Source organism: Amblyomma maculatum, chromosome 5 (assembly GCF_055883805.1).
Source record: "Amblyomma maculatum isolate TAMU_Amacu chromosome 5, ASM5588380v1, whole genome shotgun sequence".
NCBI lineage: Eukaryota > Metazoa > Arthropoda > Arachnida > Ixodida > Ixodidae > Amblyomma > Amblyomma maculatum.
Genome location: NC_139348.1, coordinates 55,322,566 through 55,343,001, shown reverse-complemented (window position 1 = coordinate 55,343,001; position 20,436 = coordinate 55,322,566). Strand labels below are relative to the sequence as shown.

General features: G+C 43.2%; 1 protein-coding gene and 1 long non-coding RNA gene across 9 annotated transcripts in view; one reads left to right on the top strand and one right to left on the bottom strand.

Moving 5' to 3' along the window:
- The window catches only part of LOC146188341 (uncharacterized), a 142,735-nt gene that overhangs the window by 12,027 nt on the left and 110,272 nt on the right, over positions 1 to 20,436 (top strand). For 3 of the 7 annotated variants that reach the window (XM_084603737.1, XM_084603730.1, XM_084603736.1), the window contains exon 1: positions 15,008 to 15,186. In XM_084603737.1, coding sequence (XP_084459863.1) covers positions 15,039 to 15,186 — 148 coding nt within the window. In that variant the 5' untranslated portion in view covers positions 15,008 to 15,038. Of the gene's footprint in view, positions 1 to 9,161; positions 9,678 to 14,582; positions 14,683 to 15,007; positions 15,187 to 20,436 lie in introns of those variants that run through there. The other 4 variants (XM_084603731.1, XM_084603734.1, XM_084603732.1 and 1 more) reach the window with 3 other exon arrangements.
- LOC146188342 (uncharacterized) lies at positions 3,188 to 14,060 on the bottom strand. 2 transcript variants are annotated; one of them, XR_014707524.1, is made up of 3 exons: positions 13,191 to 14,060; positions 11,516 to 11,745; positions 3,188 to 3,805 (listed from the first exon to the last, which is right to left on the bottom strand). It is a non-coding gene; the product is annotated as an uncharacterized LOC146188342 (long non-coding RNA). The 2 variants fall into 2 exon arrangements; XR_014707523.1 differs by having other exon boundaries at positions 3,189 to 3,805; positions 13,216 to 14,060.

Genomic DNA, 20,436 nt, shown 5'->3' with positions numbered 1-20,436 from the left:
ACACGGTGCTTATTTTTGCCTGACTTTTAAAAAGTTGTCTTCTGTTGTGCATCTCAGCAATGGCTGAATGAATTGTAGTCTGTGTACATAACCCTTTTTGTATAATAAATACCATGTCAGAAAAAAAGAAATTGCAAGGAGTGGCCGAGTGGTTAGCGTAGAAGGCTACGGAGTAAAAGGTATCGAGTTCAAATCGCGTCAAAGGTGCAGTTTTTTTTTCGCTTAGTTTTAATTTTTTTTATTTTTTAGCTTTTTTAAATGTAGTTGAGGTGCTTCGCTACGTTTTAGCTTTTACTTTTTATCCAAAAGTGAAAGCCATCAGGTGCTCATTGGTCAACACTCATGAACAACACACAAGAAATGCACACATTAGGTACCAACCAGAAACACGGTGGCCAATGTTCTTGTGAAACTCATCAAAAATGCATCAGGAAAATGTATAGAAATGGTAATGTGCATGATGAGGAATGTAATTAACATTTAATCAGAAACTCATTAAGCTTTTTTGTGAGGGTTGGCTTTGTCAGTCTAAGTTCGAACGAAACTGTAACCCAGTGTAATTCATCTAATTTTGTAGGCTCCTGATGTTTTTTAAACCAGACCAGAGAAGCACTTTGCTTGTCTCGACACGGCCTTCTTTAACGTGGTCCCTAGTTCTGACGACCGTGAAGGGGTGGGCGGCCAGCATTAAACCGGCAAGAACGGTCCGTTTTTTACTGCGCTGCATAACACCACTAGAGCACTAATTAAGAGTACGAAAAATTTGAATAGCCCGAGACGTCTACCACATATCTGGTAGCCTTTACGGAGCTGGCGTGAGGCAGCCATCCTGCCAACAATTTAGCACTTTGCTTTTGGCGAAAAGGGAGCTCAGTACAAATGCTACAGCTATTTGGTTTTGTTGTTATGTATGGAAAGGGGCTTGCTCTTGAAATTAGCTTGAACAGCGCTGTGTGCTGAGCAGAAGCCGAATGGCGTCACTGTGAACTCTAAAAGCCAGTCTGATGTACTGCTCTTCAATGCCTTCGAGAGAAGTACCTGGCGGAGCAGAAAAGGTCCTGTGATTCCTAAATGTCGGGAAGGGGGTCGGCGTCTTTCTTCGTTACGCTGCTCACTTAGCAGTAATCGACCCAGACGGGTAGTGGTAAGTCTCATTTCTCCACGAGAAAGGCTTGTGGCCCCCAGAAACTCTTCAGTGGCTGAATAACATCATCACGAAGCATTTCATTGACTTCCTTCCGGATAGCATGGCCTTCGTGCTGTGATACACTTGTTATTTTTCGAATAGGTCGGGTGTGTTCGTTGGTGACCCTGCGATGCTTGCCAAACAGAGTCTGACGCACATTCGATGCGGATATTATGCAGTCATTTTAGCTTTGAAGAAGAGGGCGCATCTGGAGTTTTATACTTCTCGAAGTGCTGGGTTGATGTCGAAAGTTGGTTAAATGCTGTCTCAGCTCCGTTTTATTAGATATCGTGGAGGAGGGCCAAAACCTCTGCAATGTGGCCAAACCATGTGGCTGTGAAATTATTGGGCGGGGTGGCAAATGGTAGAATGATGAGTGGCCTCCTGCGTCTTTAAAGGCGATCACAATGCGATCGCCGACAGTAACTTCGAGGTCATTTGTTCATGTCCTCGTATTAAACGTCGGCTTCATCGTTTACTGAAGCTAACAGGAGCACGCCGATGTGATGTCGGTGGCCGGTTGTGCCACTTTGACGTCCTGCGCGTGATCGTCGCGGGCATCTTCATGAGGAGCGTCGGCGTAAAACATGCGTCGTCTTCATTCATTGTCGGCCATGAGGAAGCTTCGTTTTTCCGCACTTAAGAAACCTCATTTCCAAAGGTTTTCGTTTTTAGTTCCCCTCCGATGGCTAATGGACGTACATCGGTCGTAGCTGCCGCCAGGCGACGAACAGCTTGAGTGGTATTGTAACGGGGAGCAGGACAGACGGCTTGACAGTGCATTATGCCCCGTTCGGGGGAAGTTAATTTCCTGTGTCACCAGGACACGATCGTGGGGTGTTGAGGGAGAAACCACCCTGGCGTAATCGTCTGTATGGTCAGTAACGAAGGAGATGGCCTGTACAGGGTGTACATGAGGCGGTTGTTCGAAGTTTTGTCGGCGTCGCATTTTCTGGTGGTCTGATCTCAGTAGTCAGAGCCAGGGGGCCTGAATTGCACCATTCTGTTTTTGTTTCTCCCTTCCGCCAGCGCTGACCGCTCCCCGAATCACCAAGGAATGCCGGATGGTATTAGTTTTTGCTCTTCCACCTTCTCGGCATTGTGAAGACGCGACAGTAACTGCTCTTCTCTCACCTGGAAGCAGGACATGCTTTCAAGAAACTTTCTGCAGAACAGCTTGCTCAGCGGTGCCCTGCTGCGTGGCTAAGGAACAGCCGCAGAGCCGTTTTAGGCTTTCCCCAAATGCAAGCATGTTGCAGCCTTATCCGCCTCCCGTGGCGCCTCTCCCGGTGCGAGCCGCAATTACAGCAAGGCACCCGCTCGCTGACTGATCTGCCACGCAAGCCCCCTGAGGCTAATGTGAATAAGGCCTTGAACTCCAGTCCCTCTACGGTGTTTCTTCAAGTAAGGTGACGGCGACAAGGTCGCGTTCCATTAATACCTTGCGCATCAAAGGAGGACGAATGTCGGTTTAGAGAGACTGAAAGCCACGTGGAGAGATAACGTAAAGCATGGATTGTTTGTGTTTATTTTATACAGGTAAGAATCTAGAGCAGAGATTATAACGAAACCAGGGGTTTGCGGCACCTTAAAAGAGTGCATTTGATTGGCTGCCTAATATTGGGGCAGCCAAGAAAAAGAGTGCATTTCATTGGCTGCCTAATATTGCGGCGCCCCGCCGGTGTGGCGCAGTGGTTACGGCGCTCTAATGCTGTTCCTAAGGACGTGGGATCGAATTCCGGCCTCGGCGGCAGCTTTTCCATGGCGGCGAAAAGCAAGGCGCCCGTTCGCTGTGCGATGCCAGTGCACGTTAAAGAATCCCAGGTGATCGAAATTTCCGGAGTCCTTCACTACGGCCTCTCTCACAGCCTGAGTTGCTTTGGGATGTTAAACCCCACACAACAAACCAAACCAAACCTAATATCGGGGCAAATCATGTGAGGTCATTTCCGTGGTGTGTTTTTCATTGCAAGGAGAAGTGGCTTTGACACCCGGTCAATCCGTTCAGTACAGTCGACCATAACTGGCTACTCCACGCTCGTTACGTGAGCTTTTTTCTGCATAAGATATGTTTTTGTTCGTGAACGCACCATTTTGCTAGGGCTGTGGTAGCTCTTTGACTCCAAAAGTTTAACCTCAATTATGTCTTGTATATAATCTACAAACACATTGTCCCTCCTCTAAAGTCAACAAGACATATTAATTTCTACATCGCGCTGAATACATTCTGAAACCTCGGAAAACAAAACTATGATCATTCGCTATTAAGGCGTTGAACGACTAACTCTTGGCATTATAATAGTTTTATAACATGATTAATTATTGAAAGTTTTAGAGAAGGACTTGTCTGAAGTCCGCCCTTTTTCAGGTATGTACAACAGAGATTGTTCCGGAAATATTCAAACTGATAACCTAAATATATACTGCCTGATGTATTGAGAATATAGCACTCCGAGTGAAAATGTAATACTTGCCTGAATGTATCAGCAGTGTTGTCACATCCATGACGTTAGAGCGGCCATCCAATGAGCTGGTGTGTGGCGATTATCACGTTCTTCGTTGCGTAGAATATTAAGACAGTTTTTTTCTAAAGCCACAACTCCTTTAAAAACGCCTCCTCTGCAAAGATGTTCGTGATAAATAATCCGTATTCTATTGTACTCCTCCTGAAGGCCACCGCAGGGTAAAAATGCATCCCTACAGATTACGTCAAGATGTGAAATGTGTAAAGACATGTGTAAAGACATGTGTGAAGACATGTGTAAAATGTGTAAAGACATGTAATTCGTAGCACTGCACCGTTGTTTAAAAGTAACTATTCATTCCTACAGCCACTGTACAGCAGCAGCTCGCACTACGCAATGAGGCTTTTAACTGAGACTGTGAAGGCCAGAAAATACAACCGTCTTATAGCCTGCTACCGGCTATGAATATAGTGTAAAGCAACTGTGGGATATATGCGTGAATAATGTTATTCATGCTACTTTTAATCGGGACATAATTTATAATATGGTCTTTAGAGATGCCTAGCACGTGTTCCCATGTACTAGTAGAGTATATATGGCTAACTTTCACCTTTTTATAGAGGTTTCTATATGAGAGTCTATTTTATGAAAAGCACAAGTGGCAGAACTGCGTGTTGAATAGAAGCTAAGAACTGACAGTAAAAACGAGAACAATCTAATCTAGCATAATGCAACCAGCGAACAAGATGGAACACAAGAAGGAGTACACAGGACAGCACTGTCCTGTGTACTCCTTCTTGTGTTCCGTTTTGTTCGCTGGTCGCATTATGCTTGATTCGAACCAACTAGCCCCATGGCCACCCTGTTGCAATCTAATCTATTTTATCCGCCTGAAAGTAGACTGGAAGAAATCATTCTAGATTAGGATCCCTTTACGGCCCCGCTGACAGAAAAATACAAAGCAGAAATAAGCACTACTTTGTGTCCAGAGTGCACAGAAATCGAGTTTCTTTAGTTAAGCGCGGCATTGCTTTTTGATTGAAAAGTATAAACGATTGTTGAGAGCAACTGGAATTGCTTCAAAGAAATGACTTTGAAAGTGTGATGGACGTGAATAACCAATATTAATATCAACGTTACACTTAGGAAAAGTTCGACAACCATAAAACAAATATTCGGCATCGAAAGCGACTGCACCAAATCGTTAAAATGTTTCATTTTTGTCTGAAAACCGTACTACATTTATAAAGAGACTAGGATTTAAGTGAATATGTCTAATATTATGCCACAAATAGCTAAGTACTGTGTAGGCGTTATAATTCAAATTTTTTACCATTGCCTGGAGAAGTGCAATAAAAATATCAACGCACGGAAAAGCACTTATAATCGGAAGAGAGATTTTCCAGAACACTACCCACAATGGCTATTAATAATGTCCTTGGTAAATCCTTTTTCATTGCAAAAATTCTAATCAGCAGACAATATAAAAGATATTAAAGAGAAGTTTATAGCTTACATGAACAAACTAATTGTAATTGTTTGAAAGCAACAGTTGCTCGCCTAATAGGTGGGTAATAACTGCGAGCATGAAATATATAAATTCAATCCTCCATAGATATTTTCCCAGCGCTGTGGGGACTGGGAACTGCGTGTTCGGTGATGTCTTTGAATCCCATCATATATATATATATATATGTGTATATATATATATATATATATATATATATATATATATATATATATATATATATATATATATATATATATATATATATATATATATATATATATATATATATGTATATATATATATATATATATATATGTGTATATATATATATATATATATATATATATATATATATATATATATATACATATATATATATATATATATATATATGTATGTGCTCGTTATAATGAGGGTGCTCGTTATAATACATGAAGGACAGAAGCCAACAGTCGGCCAGGCTAAGGAAAGCATTGGGGATTGTGTTTTATGTCTTTTTTTTAATTTTTACTTGGATAATAACAGAAATGAGTAATTTAATCTGCTTAGGGGACAGATAATTAAACACAAAGTAGAAGAAAAAACAACGTGCCGATGGTGGGGACCGAACCCACGACCTCGAAGAGCACCGGACGCGATATTCGATATGCGTGGGTGATCCGACTTCCCTCGAGCTGTGCGACTCTCTGTCACCACAGTCCATGGGACTGATGGCTCGAGGTCACGTCTTGCGGCTGGGGCGGAGGTTGCGTGTTTATGTCCATCGGTTCCTTCGGGTCATTCGAGCCTTTCGGGTCCTTCGTCTCGGTTCTGGTTAGTTTATCTGTTCACCTTGTCTTCAGGTCCGGGTTGGGAGCTGGGAGGTGGCAGTTGGTCGGGTCTGGCCTGGAAAGGTTGGGCGAAGCTGCTCGGCGATGTCCCTGGGCCCTCGGTCGGTGGTCTCGGCTGACAGATGGCGTCCGTGCTCCAGGACGAGAATGGGGATGACGTGCGCCGCACCTCCAACCAATATGTTACGTGGTGAAAAGCAAAGAGGACAGCACAACATGGCAATAGGGTGAATGATGATTTATTGGTTGGCCTAGCGCGAATGCTCCTCTCGCGCCGCTGCCGATCTTCTTCTTCGCAACAATATTATTGAACCGCGGTGGGCTTAGCGCGAGCGCTCCTTCCGGCACCACTGCTCGCTTGTTCCTCATCCACAATAATATCTTATGCACATGCTGATGTCCGAATTCCCTTCTTAATTCTGATTCTTAGAAGAATAAGGAAAATATGCACAGTGCGCAAGATGTATATACTGCACTATACATAGACATTGAGATTAAGAAGTACGCAGGGGTCAAGTGGATGCAGCTAGCACAGAACCGGGTTAAGTGGAGAAATATGGGAGGGGCCTTCGCCCTGCAGGGGGTATAATCAGGCTGATGATGATGATGATGATGACATATACATTGAGGAGATGGTAAATTGATAACCATTGTACGGGACAACCTTCATAACCGCTTCCGTCCTTCCTGTATATAATATTCACAGCATCGTCCTTTTAGGTTGCTTCAGAAAAAAGTGAAACCCTGGTCGAAGGTTACTGCTAATAAGGCTCCTTCTGGCCATAGAAAAACACTAGTGTTTTTCTATGTCACAGAACCTAAAAACACTAGTGTTTTTTAGTTCTGTGTCTCTTGTGAATTAGTAACCTATTTTACTTATAATGGAAGTTACATAAAAATGTCACTTATCACGGTTTTGTTGTCATGCAGCGTTTAAGGATTCTCGAAATCGATTCAAGCTGGAAATAGGCGTGGTATGAAAATATCAAATAAAAAAAGTTATGGCGGATTCGCAAGAGGCTAGTTGTCTTGCTGTTATGCCATCGCGATCAGTTTTTATGAAAATAACGGAATCATAAACATCGCGTTTAGTGGGAAAGCACGAAGCCAGCAGCATTTCAAAACATCGATTTTTTTTCTGACCTTGTAGAGTTCATAACTTTTCTACTTTTTTTTTTTAGAAATAGTCAAGATGAAAAATTACAAATATTTTTTTACAAGCAAAGGTTTTTTAGCGGTAGATGTTCTGAAGCACCTCCAAATTATAGCCTTCGTTTCGCCACGCCAACTCAAATTTTTCCAACTGCAAGAAACAATTGACTGGAAATGTGAGCATTTTGAAATGCTACAAAAATAATTTCTGCAGTACACCGAATGCAGAACACCAGCCTTTCTCTCAGACAATGAACAAGCATTGTTCTGCTTGAGCAGTAAGAGTACCAAGAACCATTTATTGGGAAATAAACGAAATTGTAGGTCTAGAGATCCGAGCTGGACAGAGAGCCCTGTAATTAATAAATTTTAATTTTTTTTGTTTGTTTACTTTGTACTCTTCCCGTCTCCCTCTTGTAGAGTAGTATAGTGTAGGCCTATAGGGCCGTCAGCGCACCACAAAATTGCGTTTTTCATATTATTTCTCCTTCTGCGTCGTTAACTTCACTTGGTCGAATAATCTACGCTCCTTTCCTTCGGTTCTTTGTATTGGTGCACATTACACGCGCTTTTGTTTATAAAACACTTTTCTAATTTAATGTTGTCAATACCAAATATATTTTAAATCTCTTCTTTTAGGTTTGGCGACTGGGTCCTAGCAAATCTACTGTACCTTTTCTATAGGATCTATGAGATCTTGATATGTTTTAAAGTACAAGCATGACCATACGCTTAGAGTGCTCAATATTGTTATAAAGCCGAGGGTATTGATGCGAAACATATCAAAGGTCTAAAATCGCAACAAAAGCCAGCACGCAGCATCTACGAATTGTGGAATGCAAGAAAGGAAAAATCGCTAATTTGTATATGTTTAAAATTTCATTAAAGAATAAGCTGGAATTTATATAACAACTGAAGTCGTTCTTGGCTTTTTAAAAGCTTAACATTAGGAGTGCTTTATTTCGGTGTTATGACACTTCTAAGTTTTAGCCCCGCCGGGGTGGCACAGTAGTTGAGGCGCTCGACTACTGTGCCCAAGGACGCGGGATCGAATCCCGACCTCGGCGGCCGTTTTTCGACGGAGGCGAAAAGCTAGGCGCCCGTGTGCTGTGCGATGTCAGCGCACGTTAAAGAACCCCAGGTGGTCGAAATTTCCGGAGTCCTCCACTACGGCGTCTCTCATAGCCTTAGTCGCTTTGGGACGTTAAACCCCAAAACCAAACCAAACCAACTTCTAAGTTTTAATTCCATACATTACAGGTAAACGGTGTTCATTGGAGCTTCGAAGGGGCTTTTCCAGAAGCTGTATTCTCAATGCTAAAGAGAGACGTACAGACACACATGAAGATTGTAGCCATTTAGATGGCCACAGTCGCAAATAATATTCTGGCATTCTCCGTGTCATTTTGAGTGACTGTATTCTGATTGTACCTTTTTCGTAATAGAAACGCGTTTTATGTACCGTAACAATGCAAAAGTAAATTATTTTTCCTAAATTTTAAAAAATCACCTGCGTTCAAATCAGTTCCTTTGTTCTGTACGTCGCGAATGTCTGCCTCCGATTTTATGGTTTCTGAAATGACTGCTCCAAGCAACATTTCATAATCACATATGGTTTCATGGATGGTAGCATTCAAATATCGGTATAAATTGAATTATTTTTAAGCATTCGTAATACGTGTTCAGGAGATCAGGCCAGCTGCTGCACATTTATATCTGCGCTTCACATTTTTATATGAAAAGCATTGCGAATTTTCTAGCACTCTTCTGTCATTTCAGCCGATTTAACTCTAAGGATCCCTATTCTTGCTCTCAGTGGAGATCAATTTTCGACAAAGAGGAATAACTACCTACTTCATAAATGATGAACAAACCAAAATTATCATATTTTCTTTTCTCTAAGACAATTTTAGGTTTTGACATATATTGCCGCGAACCATTCAAATCTCAATTTATTATAATATTAGCAGCCCTCGGCACGTGGACTTATCACTGTGATTTCAGCGCACGGATGGGATATTGACTTTGTTTCTGCATGCTCGCTTTCGGGAGATTGCGGCTTTATCATACGAAGATGCGCCAACATGCATCTTAAAGAATTCCAGCCACGGCTTGTGTTTGCACAGTTTTCCAGGTTGTGCTAGGTGCCGTTTTAGGTTTTACCTAGATGTTTAATTGCCGCTTTTAAATTGAGAGTTGAGTGGAACAGGCGTTCTTTGTTCGATGTCTGGCAAGCACGCTTGCCATTGTCGCCGCAGCTGTGTTGCTTAATTCTTTTCAGGGCGCAACTCAACCCAAAAACAGCTAATTGAATAGCAACAGGTCTGTTAGTTTGCTGTCCTCGGCTTTGCCATGACTACGTGACATCTGGTGGAGCTGCTGGGTAGGGCGAATGCATCTCGTAGGTATGGTGTATCCATAGAAAGCTTGATAAGCTTTGAACAGAGGTCGATGATCACCCAAAGTTCGTTCAGAAAGTTCATGTCCAAACTAACGTCTCGTGAACACTACTGCGGAAACACGAAGCTCATGGGGTAAGTACGTCCATTTACGTTTAGGCTTGCTGTGCATCGCCCTGACAGAGCAATATGAATACGACTAGCTGTGCGAATCAGCGGGTCATTCCAAATAGTCATTACGTTTTTAAACTGTGAGGTAAATGGTGTACAGATTACTGAATAATCAGCCTAAGTGTCTACTAGTGGAACTTGGTGTCTACTCTCGGTTCTGTTGTCTACTGAGGTTGTGGCTGATTTACACCTCTGCCACTTCAATGGAAGGCGATGGTGCCAGCTTCGATGGTGTCAGCTTGCAGTGTGGTCTTGTTGTCGTCGATGTTCTCGTCACTCATAGTGGAGGTGTAAATTATGCAGTGTCGTCACTCGTCGTCGGTGGCGTAGGATCTTCGTTAGTTCGCCGTGTAGCCACCTCGCCTCCAAAGATTATTGCTTTTACATTCCTCTACTGCGGTTAGGGGATCTTCGTAGCACCTAACCGAGGACCGGCAACGCGAAGGCTTCGCTAAAGGGCGACGAAGAGCGGGATAGGCTGTTTGATGACGTGTACTCAGCACTGTGCTGGTAGTCGTTCATTTGCTGTGGTCGTTCATCAGAACGGCGCCGTGGGTCGTCGATGGCAAATCCGTGGAGGTAGATGCGTCCGTGTGGGCAGTGGCGTGGAATGTGAAACAGAGTGCGCCGTTGTTCGCAGTCCTCTAGATGTTACACATCCTTGAGCTTGGGGGTCGCTCTTGGGATAGGCGAGCGGGGATCATGGGGCGTCATTCAAAAGCGGCTTGTTCGTTGACAATTTGAACTTCAATAGTTTGCTCTCTTTCTTTGGTGGGATGCTCTATATAAACGTACCTTCAGTAGATTAGTGTAATAGGCCACAGCTGTTATGCAAAGATGAAAACCAGACGAGGTTGATATTTATGTTGAAAGGGGACCTTTGAAGCTCAGCGATTGCATTCCGTCAGTGGCAGGACGGCAGAACATATTCGATTTATGTTTAGCATTCGGAGATGTGTTGTAGTCAATTTCAAGCTTTCCCATTGCCTATCGGCGGCACTTCTCAAAGTGGTCCGCTATAGTAAGCAAAACGACACCTAAAATATAAAATTGGCAGGCTACAAATTGTAAAGCATTTTCGGCAAATTCATTAGGACATGTGCGTGTAATTTGCCTAGTGGTAAAGGCATAAATTAAGATACTAAGACTAGCTTTACCACTTGTATCCTCTTCTTTGGACAGTGGTGGGACAGTAAAAGAATAGCATCTTGATGCACTAAACAAACGTGCAGCATTCGACAATAGTTGTAGGGCTTTCAATTCAAACGTTAGGTTTGCCTTTCACTACACCCTCAAAAGCGCGCCAGCTGGACCTATGGCTGAAACCTCTGAATCTATTTGGCAGTACCATTACTTAACAAACAACAAAAAAGATCTCCATTAAAGGCAAATTTTTCCTTCTGAGTTAACCCTTCTTTAACTATATTGCAATCATTCTTGTCATTAGCTTTACTATAGGTCATCTCTAGGAATGATAGTTCAAACGTCAGAAGTGTAAGAGCAAATCAATCTTCGTTGACGACCTCCACGAACAATTGTGTAAAATTGAAATAACTGACATCTCCCATCTCAAAGACATGATACCGAAATTCTGCGCATACTGAAGATATCTATGTGACCTTTTTTCCACGACGAAATAACAGTCGACGACGACGTTATTCACCGTAACTTTGTTTCAGTTTTTCCATCGAAATGTATGGGGAATATAGTCCGAAATACAACAAAATACGGCAGTTTTCTCAAGCGTTTTGTATATCTGATCCGAAAATAGAGAAAAAAAGAAAAAAGAAAAGAAAATATACCGTAGTTCTATCATGGGGGTAGGTCTTTTCAGGTGTTCTGTAGTATTTCTCGTACTTCTGCATTTTCTGTGTACCACTTTTGTGCAGTCTCTAGTTGCGCAATATTTCTTAGCCAGAAGTGCAAACATTTGTTATGTGATTATACAGATCTGCGTTGTCACATCAGGTTGCGCACAGAAGCTCTGCATAGCTTTGTTGCGAGAAGAAACAGAAATCCGCCGACTTTCACCCTAGATGATGGCAATAAGAAATTGAGGATCGCATATTTTACCCTAATTTTATACCAATATACATCATTATTAATCGCTGGTTAGAAAGTGTATGTCCGAAAATAAAAGCAGTAGTACGCCCTGCTAGTATTTGCGAAAATATCCTTCTTTGCTTTCTTTAAACCATTTCGCTCTTATTGTACTAGGTTATTACGTACATGAAATAATATTTTGTCACTTAAGGTGCTCATATTCTTTGAGAAGACGTTTAGAAAACGAAAATATATTTCCTGTATCTTACGTGTATATATGAGTATACCATGGCTGACGTAAAGCCCACAATGTACTTTTTCTGTTTATTACAGCGCCGTTATTGTATTCTCAACACTAACCAAATAATATTTGCCGCACCAGCTCTAAGCGTCCAGATTGAAATATTTTAATTGACAGCTATGACACGTAATACAGCTGGGGCCTGCATTCTTGGGGATTCTAAGTGGGGATACAGCGGTATGCGGGAGCCACGTAATGAAGCCGCATATTCCTTTCTGTAATCGTTGAAATGGGCAGCTTATTAGTACACTCTCTATTCTCATTCCCCTTGAATGTATCACGCACATAAAACACCATTCGCGGCGGTACTCATGTATTTTAGCACCTAAACTTTTCGTCAATAATGACCTCAGTATTTTCTTGGTGGTTACATTGTTAACCGGGATTAAATTTACAGCTATAACTTGTGCTATGGTCTTTCCAGTTGTGATGTATGGATGCGAGAGTTGGACTGTGAAAAAGGCTGACCGCCGAAGAAGTGACGCGTTTGAATTGTGGTGCTGGCGGTGACTCCTGAGAGTTCCTTGGACTGTCAGAAGATCAAATCAGTCGATATTGTCAACCATAAACCCTGACTGCTCATTGGAGGGTCCAATTCTAAAGTTAAAGCTCAGCTACTTTGGTCATTTGATGAGAAGAGGGGAGTCGCTGGAGAAAGATTTGATGTTGGGAAAGGGTGAGGGTCACCGGAGAAGGGGTAGGCAGCGAACGCGATGGTTAGATGGCATCCTCGAGATACTGCAGATGAAGTTATGTGATGTTAGGAAGATAGTGAGAGACCGGAAAGCGTGGCGTGACATGGTCCATAGTGTCACGAAGAGTCGGACACGACTGAACGACTGAACTGAACTGAAAATTACAGAAATGTGTTGACAAAGTTCGTACTTAAACGGACCAATAAAACGAAATAATTTCTGTACAAGACAATAAATATGTTGAGATTTTGTAACTATTGTAAGCATTGTCTTGATACATTAGGACGTTTGAGAGAGAGAATTGCATTGGCAAATCTTGTATACAAATTTGCACGTTATCGCTTAGGTGAAAACATCCGTTAGGTAGCAGATTCACAGTAAATAATAACATGTAGTTTCGGGAAAGCTAATTGTTTATATTTTAACACTGAAATCTACTTCTCTGATATATATTTCGGACAACATTTTCAAAGTCTTTCTTCAAACGTGTATTTGTACATCAGCTGCAAAGCCATTCACACGATGTTTTCTTGATCTTGATATTGTGAAGAGGAAGAAGTGCACAAGGAACATGCCAGTCAGTGGCATCGTGATCGCTGCGTGTGCTGGATCTGACTGTGTTCACTGCCGCTGTGTTCGCCGCTGATCTGCTCAGTCCTGCTGATCAAGTCCTGTTGATTGCTGAATAAACCCCCATTCTTACATTTCGTGAAATGTAACCTCGTGAAACCTCTTGAAATTTTCGCCAGCTTGCTGAGACCATGTACGCAAGCACTAATCAGCGCGGAGTTTCCTCACAGCTGGTCGGCCGAAAACTTCAGAGAAGCTGGCTTTAAACGCGGACCATGATGGAATGTCCGCTTCATGGTTTCGAAACCATAGGTTTGCTACGCCGGTGAGATAGAAAATGACGTTACTTAACTTTGTTTCCGCGTCCCATTTGTTGTAAACGCTCACTCGCTCATAGGATGTGAGCCAGTCCTCGACATCGTGGTCGTCAGTGCCGCTGAAGATGGCGGGGTCTCGCTGGCAGAGGGAGCCGGGACAGATGATGGCAGAGCCAACTTGTACGGCTTGGTGGTTAACGTCCTCAGGCATCGCAGGAGGTGGTAATGTACGGCTGCGGAGTTCCAGGGTGAGAGGATAGATCTTGACCGGCCCCTCCACCAAATGTAAGAACGGAGGGTTTATTCAGCAGATCAACAGGACTTGATCAGCAGGACTGAGCAGATCAGCGGCGAACACAGCGGCAGCGAACACAGACAGATCCAGCACGCGCAGCGATCACGATGCCACTGACTAGCATGTTCCTTGTGCACTTCTTCCTCTTCACAGTATGTTTTTTTTTTGCCAGACAGCCTGGCTTTGTGGCTCTTATAAGTGCCTTTGATCCATTTGACTACAAGAGAGGATCGAATGGCAGATGTATGAATCAATTTCGCAAATAAGAAAATAATTTAGTTTCTTCTCATGATTGAATCACTAGACGAAACGAAAAGCTGAAATGCACAAAATAAAATGTTGGAGGTGACATATGGGTGATCAGACTATCAAAGACAATCCATTCCACCACTTTCAACCAGGAGTTTGAGTACCTGTCCTCAAAAAACATTAAAGGTTGAGGAAGCAAAAAGCTGAAAGAAACAACAAAAAATGTTCAAAGTCGTATGCGGTTTATCAGACTCTCAAAGAGAACACGTTCCACCGATGTCAGCCCCCACTTCGAATTGCAGCACGCACAAAAAATATTAAAGGCATGAAGAAAAACAGTAGCCCTGCGCTTTTGCTTTGGCTTCGCAAAGCTGTGTAGAGTGCCCTATGCTAGACGCAAAGAGGAAATTATAAAAACATGACGCCTGATTGAGAACATCTGCGCTCTGATAGAACAGCCTCGAGAAGTAAATATGCCTGTATTAAAATTATGCACAAGGTAAGAGCTCCTGCTTCTAAGCAAAAATCCTCAAGATCTTCTTGCACCTTCTCAGCGACTAATGCTGTCATGTTAGAAGGCAATTTTGAAAGCAAATTAGAAAAGAATTCGAGACTCTGTTCTTCGCCCATTACAACACTTTTCTTGTCATATTTTTGCAAGTCATCTAGACATTCGCTTTTTGCGGATCGCTCAGGCAGCACTGCTAAGGACAAACGAATATTTAAACAGAAATAATAAACAGTTTGATGAAGTATTCAAAGAATGTGCGCAGCCGCTTTACCCATTAAGGCTCAGCAAAACCGAATATAAGGCGGCTTAGGATCTTTTTCTAAAATCAGTCCTCATTGTTTTGCATGCATACGACAATCATGCATGAAAGGTCAAAATGGCTAACTTCTTTTTCAGTTCTCAATCATTGCCATATACAAACTCCAACAATGAATGCCAAGGTGGTTTCATTGCTTCTCATGCTGCTAGTCTCTTTGCACTGCAACGGCCAATGTAAGTTTTCATTTCAGCAGTTTTCGTGCAAATATTTTGTACGCGCCATTAAAATAGGTGGAATTCTATAGCCATGCTCTAATGTAAAAATGAAGCATGTCACACAGTGAGCAATCTCGAAGATTCTTAGCTCCATATAGCAAGTAGCTGTCTTAAGGGGGCATCTGCCACATGTATGCTTCATTTTCTCTTTGCTGACTGCACTGTCATTAACTGCCTCCCTTCTACTTGGAGATATTCTTTTCTACCACATCTCGAGATATCTGGGGTAGAACCAAAGATTGCCACTACCATTAGTGCTCGCACTCGAGTTTACACTTGAAGAGGCAAATGGCATACTAGGCATGCTTTTGATAAAGCCGTTTGGCTACTATCAGTGGCGTCACTAGAGGCGGTGCAAGGGGTGTAGGGCTGAGCGGAAGTGTTTCGATTGTGCGCTTTCCACCTTCCTTCTCTCTAACTTCCGTTTCCATGAGCGCGCAATTTCCAAACTCTTCATGTTGTAACAGGAGCTTTAAATAATGTGATACAACTTACGGAAAACAATCCCCAGATCAAGATATTTGTGCGTAAATATGAATTAGCATCCCGCATTTTTGCTTTGTTGCGTCGAAGGCATTTACAACATTACTATATTATTTATTTATTTATTTATTTATTTATTTATTTATTTATTTATTTATTTATTTATTTATTTATTTATTTATTTATTTATTTATTTATTTATTTATTTATTTATTTATTTATTTATTTATTTATTGTACATGCTTTTAAGGCCTGTAGGCACAACAGAAGGGAGTGGCACAGTACATTCTTTACAGAACGAGAAAAAAAAATGAAAGAACAGCGAGCTTTGAACAGCGAGATTGAAATTGGTGCTGCCAAAAATGGTGACTGAGGAGGCGGGAAGGCGGTTCCATTCAGTCGCGGTCCTTAATAGGAATGAAGGTAGGTAGGTAGCAACTTTAATGATTCAAAAAAGAACCAAGTGAGGGGGGGGGGGGTAAAGGGAAATGAGGGAGCAGGACGACGAAGGGCCCTCAGGCCGCTCTAGATGGCCGGGCACGTTTGAGCTTCGGCGACCCCTCGGGCCCAGCTTACTGTCAGAAGCTGTACCTCCGGCAGCGAGCTGCGCAGAGCAGCCTCCTATCTCTCCTGATGTCTTGGCCCTTGCCACGGGGGCTTGGGTTTGTTCGGGCAGTTCAGGAAGACGTGAGTAAAGTCGGCTCTGGTGCTAGGACACAAGTGGCAGTGAGGAGAGGTTTCGCCACGGTTTATAATAGAGAGAAGGAAAGGGGTCATGACTGTAGCCATATGAAGTCAGCGCCAGAAAGCCTGGTCGCTTTTGGGGAGAGATTTATGCGGAGGAGGGTACAGCAGTCGGGAATTTCATAAAATACGGTGAGGTTGTGGTAGTTAAGAAACTGATCTCTGGCACTGCGAGACGAAGGCACCAGGTCACTCTCAGCCCGGTTGACGAGTGCTCGGGCTTGGGAGTGAGCGGCCGTGTTGCCTGGGTGTTCGCTGTGCGCAGGGACCCAGAGGAGGGTGATGAGGTGATTCGGTGGAGGGGATGATGCCAGAATGTTTGTGGCCGGGGAGTGGATTTTGCGATGGGCATAATTACTAATTGCTGTTTTGGAGTCTGAGAAGATATACTCAGCAGAGGAGTGTGTGATCGCTAGGGCAATTGCTGCTTCTTCAGCTTGTAGGGAATCCTGCAAATTTGGGATGGACGCACTGACTATCGTGTTGTGGAATCCATCCACGACGGCTAATGCGAAAGCTGGTCGGTTTGAATATTCGGCCGCGTCTACGTAAACTGCCGGAGCGCCAGGAGGGTAGTGCTTGTGCAAAGCCTTGGCTCTAGCTTTCCGTCTCTCACGATTATGCTCCGGGTGGGTATTTTTGGGAACAGGCGGAATGTGAAGACTGTTGCTAACAGCGGTGGGAGGATTGCGCGTGGCCGAGGTATGACCGGCTAGGTTTATCCCAATTCGGCGCAGAAGAATTTGGCCGGTTTCGGTATGTAAGAGTCTGTGGTACTGACTAATGCGGTGAGCTTCTACCAGCTCTCCTAAGGTGTCGTGAACCCCTAGTTGAAGTAGTTTTTCAGTAGGCGTTGATTTAGGGAGGACGAGAGCGCTTTTGTAAGCTGTGCGGATAAGTCTGTTGAGATGCTCGGTCTCCGTGGCTGTGAGGTAGAGATAAGGGATGGAGTAGGTGATCCTGCATAGGCAAAATGCTTGAATGAAGCGACGTGTGTCTGCTTCCCTCATGCCGCGATGGCGATTGGCGATACGCTTAATTAGTGAGGCTGTATTCAAAATGGCAGCACGAATTAATTTTATGGTGTCGACGTTGGAGCCGTTGTCAGAAATACTGGGTCCTAAAATTTTGATTCTATTGACCCTGCGGATGGGGGTGTTGTTTAATGTGACATGAATATTAGGGGGGTTCTGTTCTTTTAGGTTCATGACTATGAGCTCAAATTTAGCTGTCGAGCAGCTTAGACCAATGCTGCTTGCATGAGTAGCAACAGTGTCAGCGGCCAGCTGAAGTTTGGATTCTATTTCGCCATGGTTGCCGGTATTGACCCAGATTGTGATGTCATCCGCCTACAAGGAGTGGTAGATGGAAGGAATTTTGTAAAGATCCCTCGCTAACGGGATAAGAGTAATGTTAAAGAGAAATGGGGACAAAACTGCTCCCCGGGGCATTCCCTTACTGCCTAGCATGAAAGGGCAAGTTTATACTGTGCCTAATTGTAGGCAGACGGATCGGTTGCTGAGCAAGGCAGCAACATAGTCATGCGTGCGAGAGCCCACGTTTAGGTCGCTCAGGGATTGTAAAATGGAGGAGTGGGCAACGTTATCAAAGGCCTTCGTCAGGTCCATTGCAAGGATAGCTCTGGTGATGTGAGGGAAAACGGGATTGAGCACATCCTCCTTAAGTTGTAACATGACGTCTTGAGTTGACGGGCCCGCGCGGAAGCCAACCATGGTGGTGGGGAAGAGCTGGTTTTTCTCCATGTATCGGTTAAGTCGATTTAGGATTACGTGCTCCATGACTTTACCTGTGCAGGAGGTGAGAGAGATTGGTCTCAGATTCTTAAGGTCTAAAGGTTTGTTAGGCTTTGGTATGAAAGTTGCCTTGGCTGATCTTCATTCCGGGGGCAGCGTGCCCTGGTCCCAGTGTTGATTCATGTACCTAGTGAAAGAGGCTAATGATTTGGCATCTAAATTTCGTAGCGCTTTGTTAGTTACTCCATCAAGACCTGGTGCGGACGTGGTGCGGAGTCTACCCAGGGCAGCACATACCTCCACCTCTGTGATGGGAGCGTCCAAGTCTGAATTGGGGGTTCCTTTGCAAGCCGGTAATGGTCCTGCTTTAGATCGGGGAAGTATGTGGCTTTAAGAGCTGCTTCAACGTCTTGCCCCTGTTTCTCCTCCTCGTGTAGTATTTTGGTGATTTGTTTGTTATTTTCTGACCGTAAGGATTATGGGTTTAGAATATGGCGGAGGAGGGACCACGAGTTCTCCATGTGTAGAGTGCCGTCTAATCGTTTACATAACTGATTCCATTGCTGTGACGAGAGCTCGGCCGCGTGTTCGCTGATGAGCTGGAGCTTTTGCGTCATTTTCCGTTTTAATTTGCGATTATGTTTTTGCCTGAGCCGTCGTTTCTCTAAATTCTGATAGGCCTCCCAGTCTGCTGTCTGCTGGGAGGAGTCTGCTGTCAACTGGATCGCCAATATGTTCTGCCGGGGCCAATATTTCGCTAAGGGATACATCCTGTAGGAGCTTAGAAGCCCAGTCCATATAGTCATGAATTTCTTGTGCCGGGTTTTAGTTTCTAATTTTGCGGAACTTGTCCCAGTCTGCAATAGGTTTAAGGTGAAACTGAGGCCGTAAATCATCAGACGGCAGCGTAACTGTTAGGATTTAAGAATGGTGTAGACTACTGCGAAAAGATGGCACTTCAACTTTGTGTTGATTATCGATGCGAGATGAGATGTAACTGGGTCTGGCGAAAAGATTCTTTTTCAGGAAAGAATTAAGGTAGTGTATTTTATGAAAAAGACAAAGGCGAAAGTACTTGCGACGTAGTGAAAGGTCAGGCATATCTAATGTTTTATTCATGAATGTTACGCTAGAATGATGTGAATAATTAGAGAGGATAAAGGGTGCTGCACGGTTCTTAATTATTTCAAGTGAAATAATAAGATTGGAATGAGCAAAGTACCATTAGGCACACGCATATTCTAAATTTGGACGGACGACCGTTTTGAACATGGTAAGCTTTAGGAGGTGGGAGCGGATGCAAAGTTACGTCTTAGATAACCTAATGTTTTGTTAGCATTGTTAGTGATATATTCAACATGCATGTTCCATGAAAGATTGCTAGTAATATACAGGACAAGATACATATAAGAGTTAACGACCGACAGGACAGTACTAATAATAGAATAGGGGGGGGGGGGGGGGGGGGAATCAAGAGGGGTAGAGTGGCAGGGGACACGCATACATTTGCATTTATTTGTGTTAAGCTGCATTTGCCATTTTTTACACCAATTTGATTCACTAACCAGATCCTCTTGAAGCTTACTGGAATCATTAAGGTTAGTTATTTTGTGGTAGATAAAGCAGTCGTCCGCGAACAGCCTAATGAGTGAGTTAGAGATACAGTCAGGAAGGGCATTAATGTAGATGAGAAAGAGCAGGGGCTCCAGTACCGATCCTAGCGCTACACCGGAGGGAACTGAACCAGGTCGAGAGGTGTAATCATTAGCGGTTACGTACTGCTTCTTTTAGAAAGAAAATTCTTAATCCATGGAAATGCGTTCGGGTCAATATTAAGAAGGGAAAGTTTGAAAATAAGTAAATCATAAGAAACAGAATCAAAAGCTCGCGAGAAGTCCAGAAATACACAGTCAGTAACAAGTTGCAGATTTCCATTAATAAACAAGTCATTAGTAAAATACAGGAATTGGGTTTCGCAGGACAATAATTTTCTAAATCCATGTTGTGCGTTGTTAAAGAAATTCGTCTCGAGAAAATTAATGAGGTGTGAATAAATTATGTGCTCTGATATTTTACTTTGAATGCATGCCAATGAAATTGGTCGATAAATATTGGATGAATGAGTGTCACCTGGTTTATGAACCAGAACCACCTTTTCACCTTCCAGTCTTTGGGCAGGGTAAAAAGCTGTAAGGACTGGTCAAAACTCTTTGATAAAATAATACTT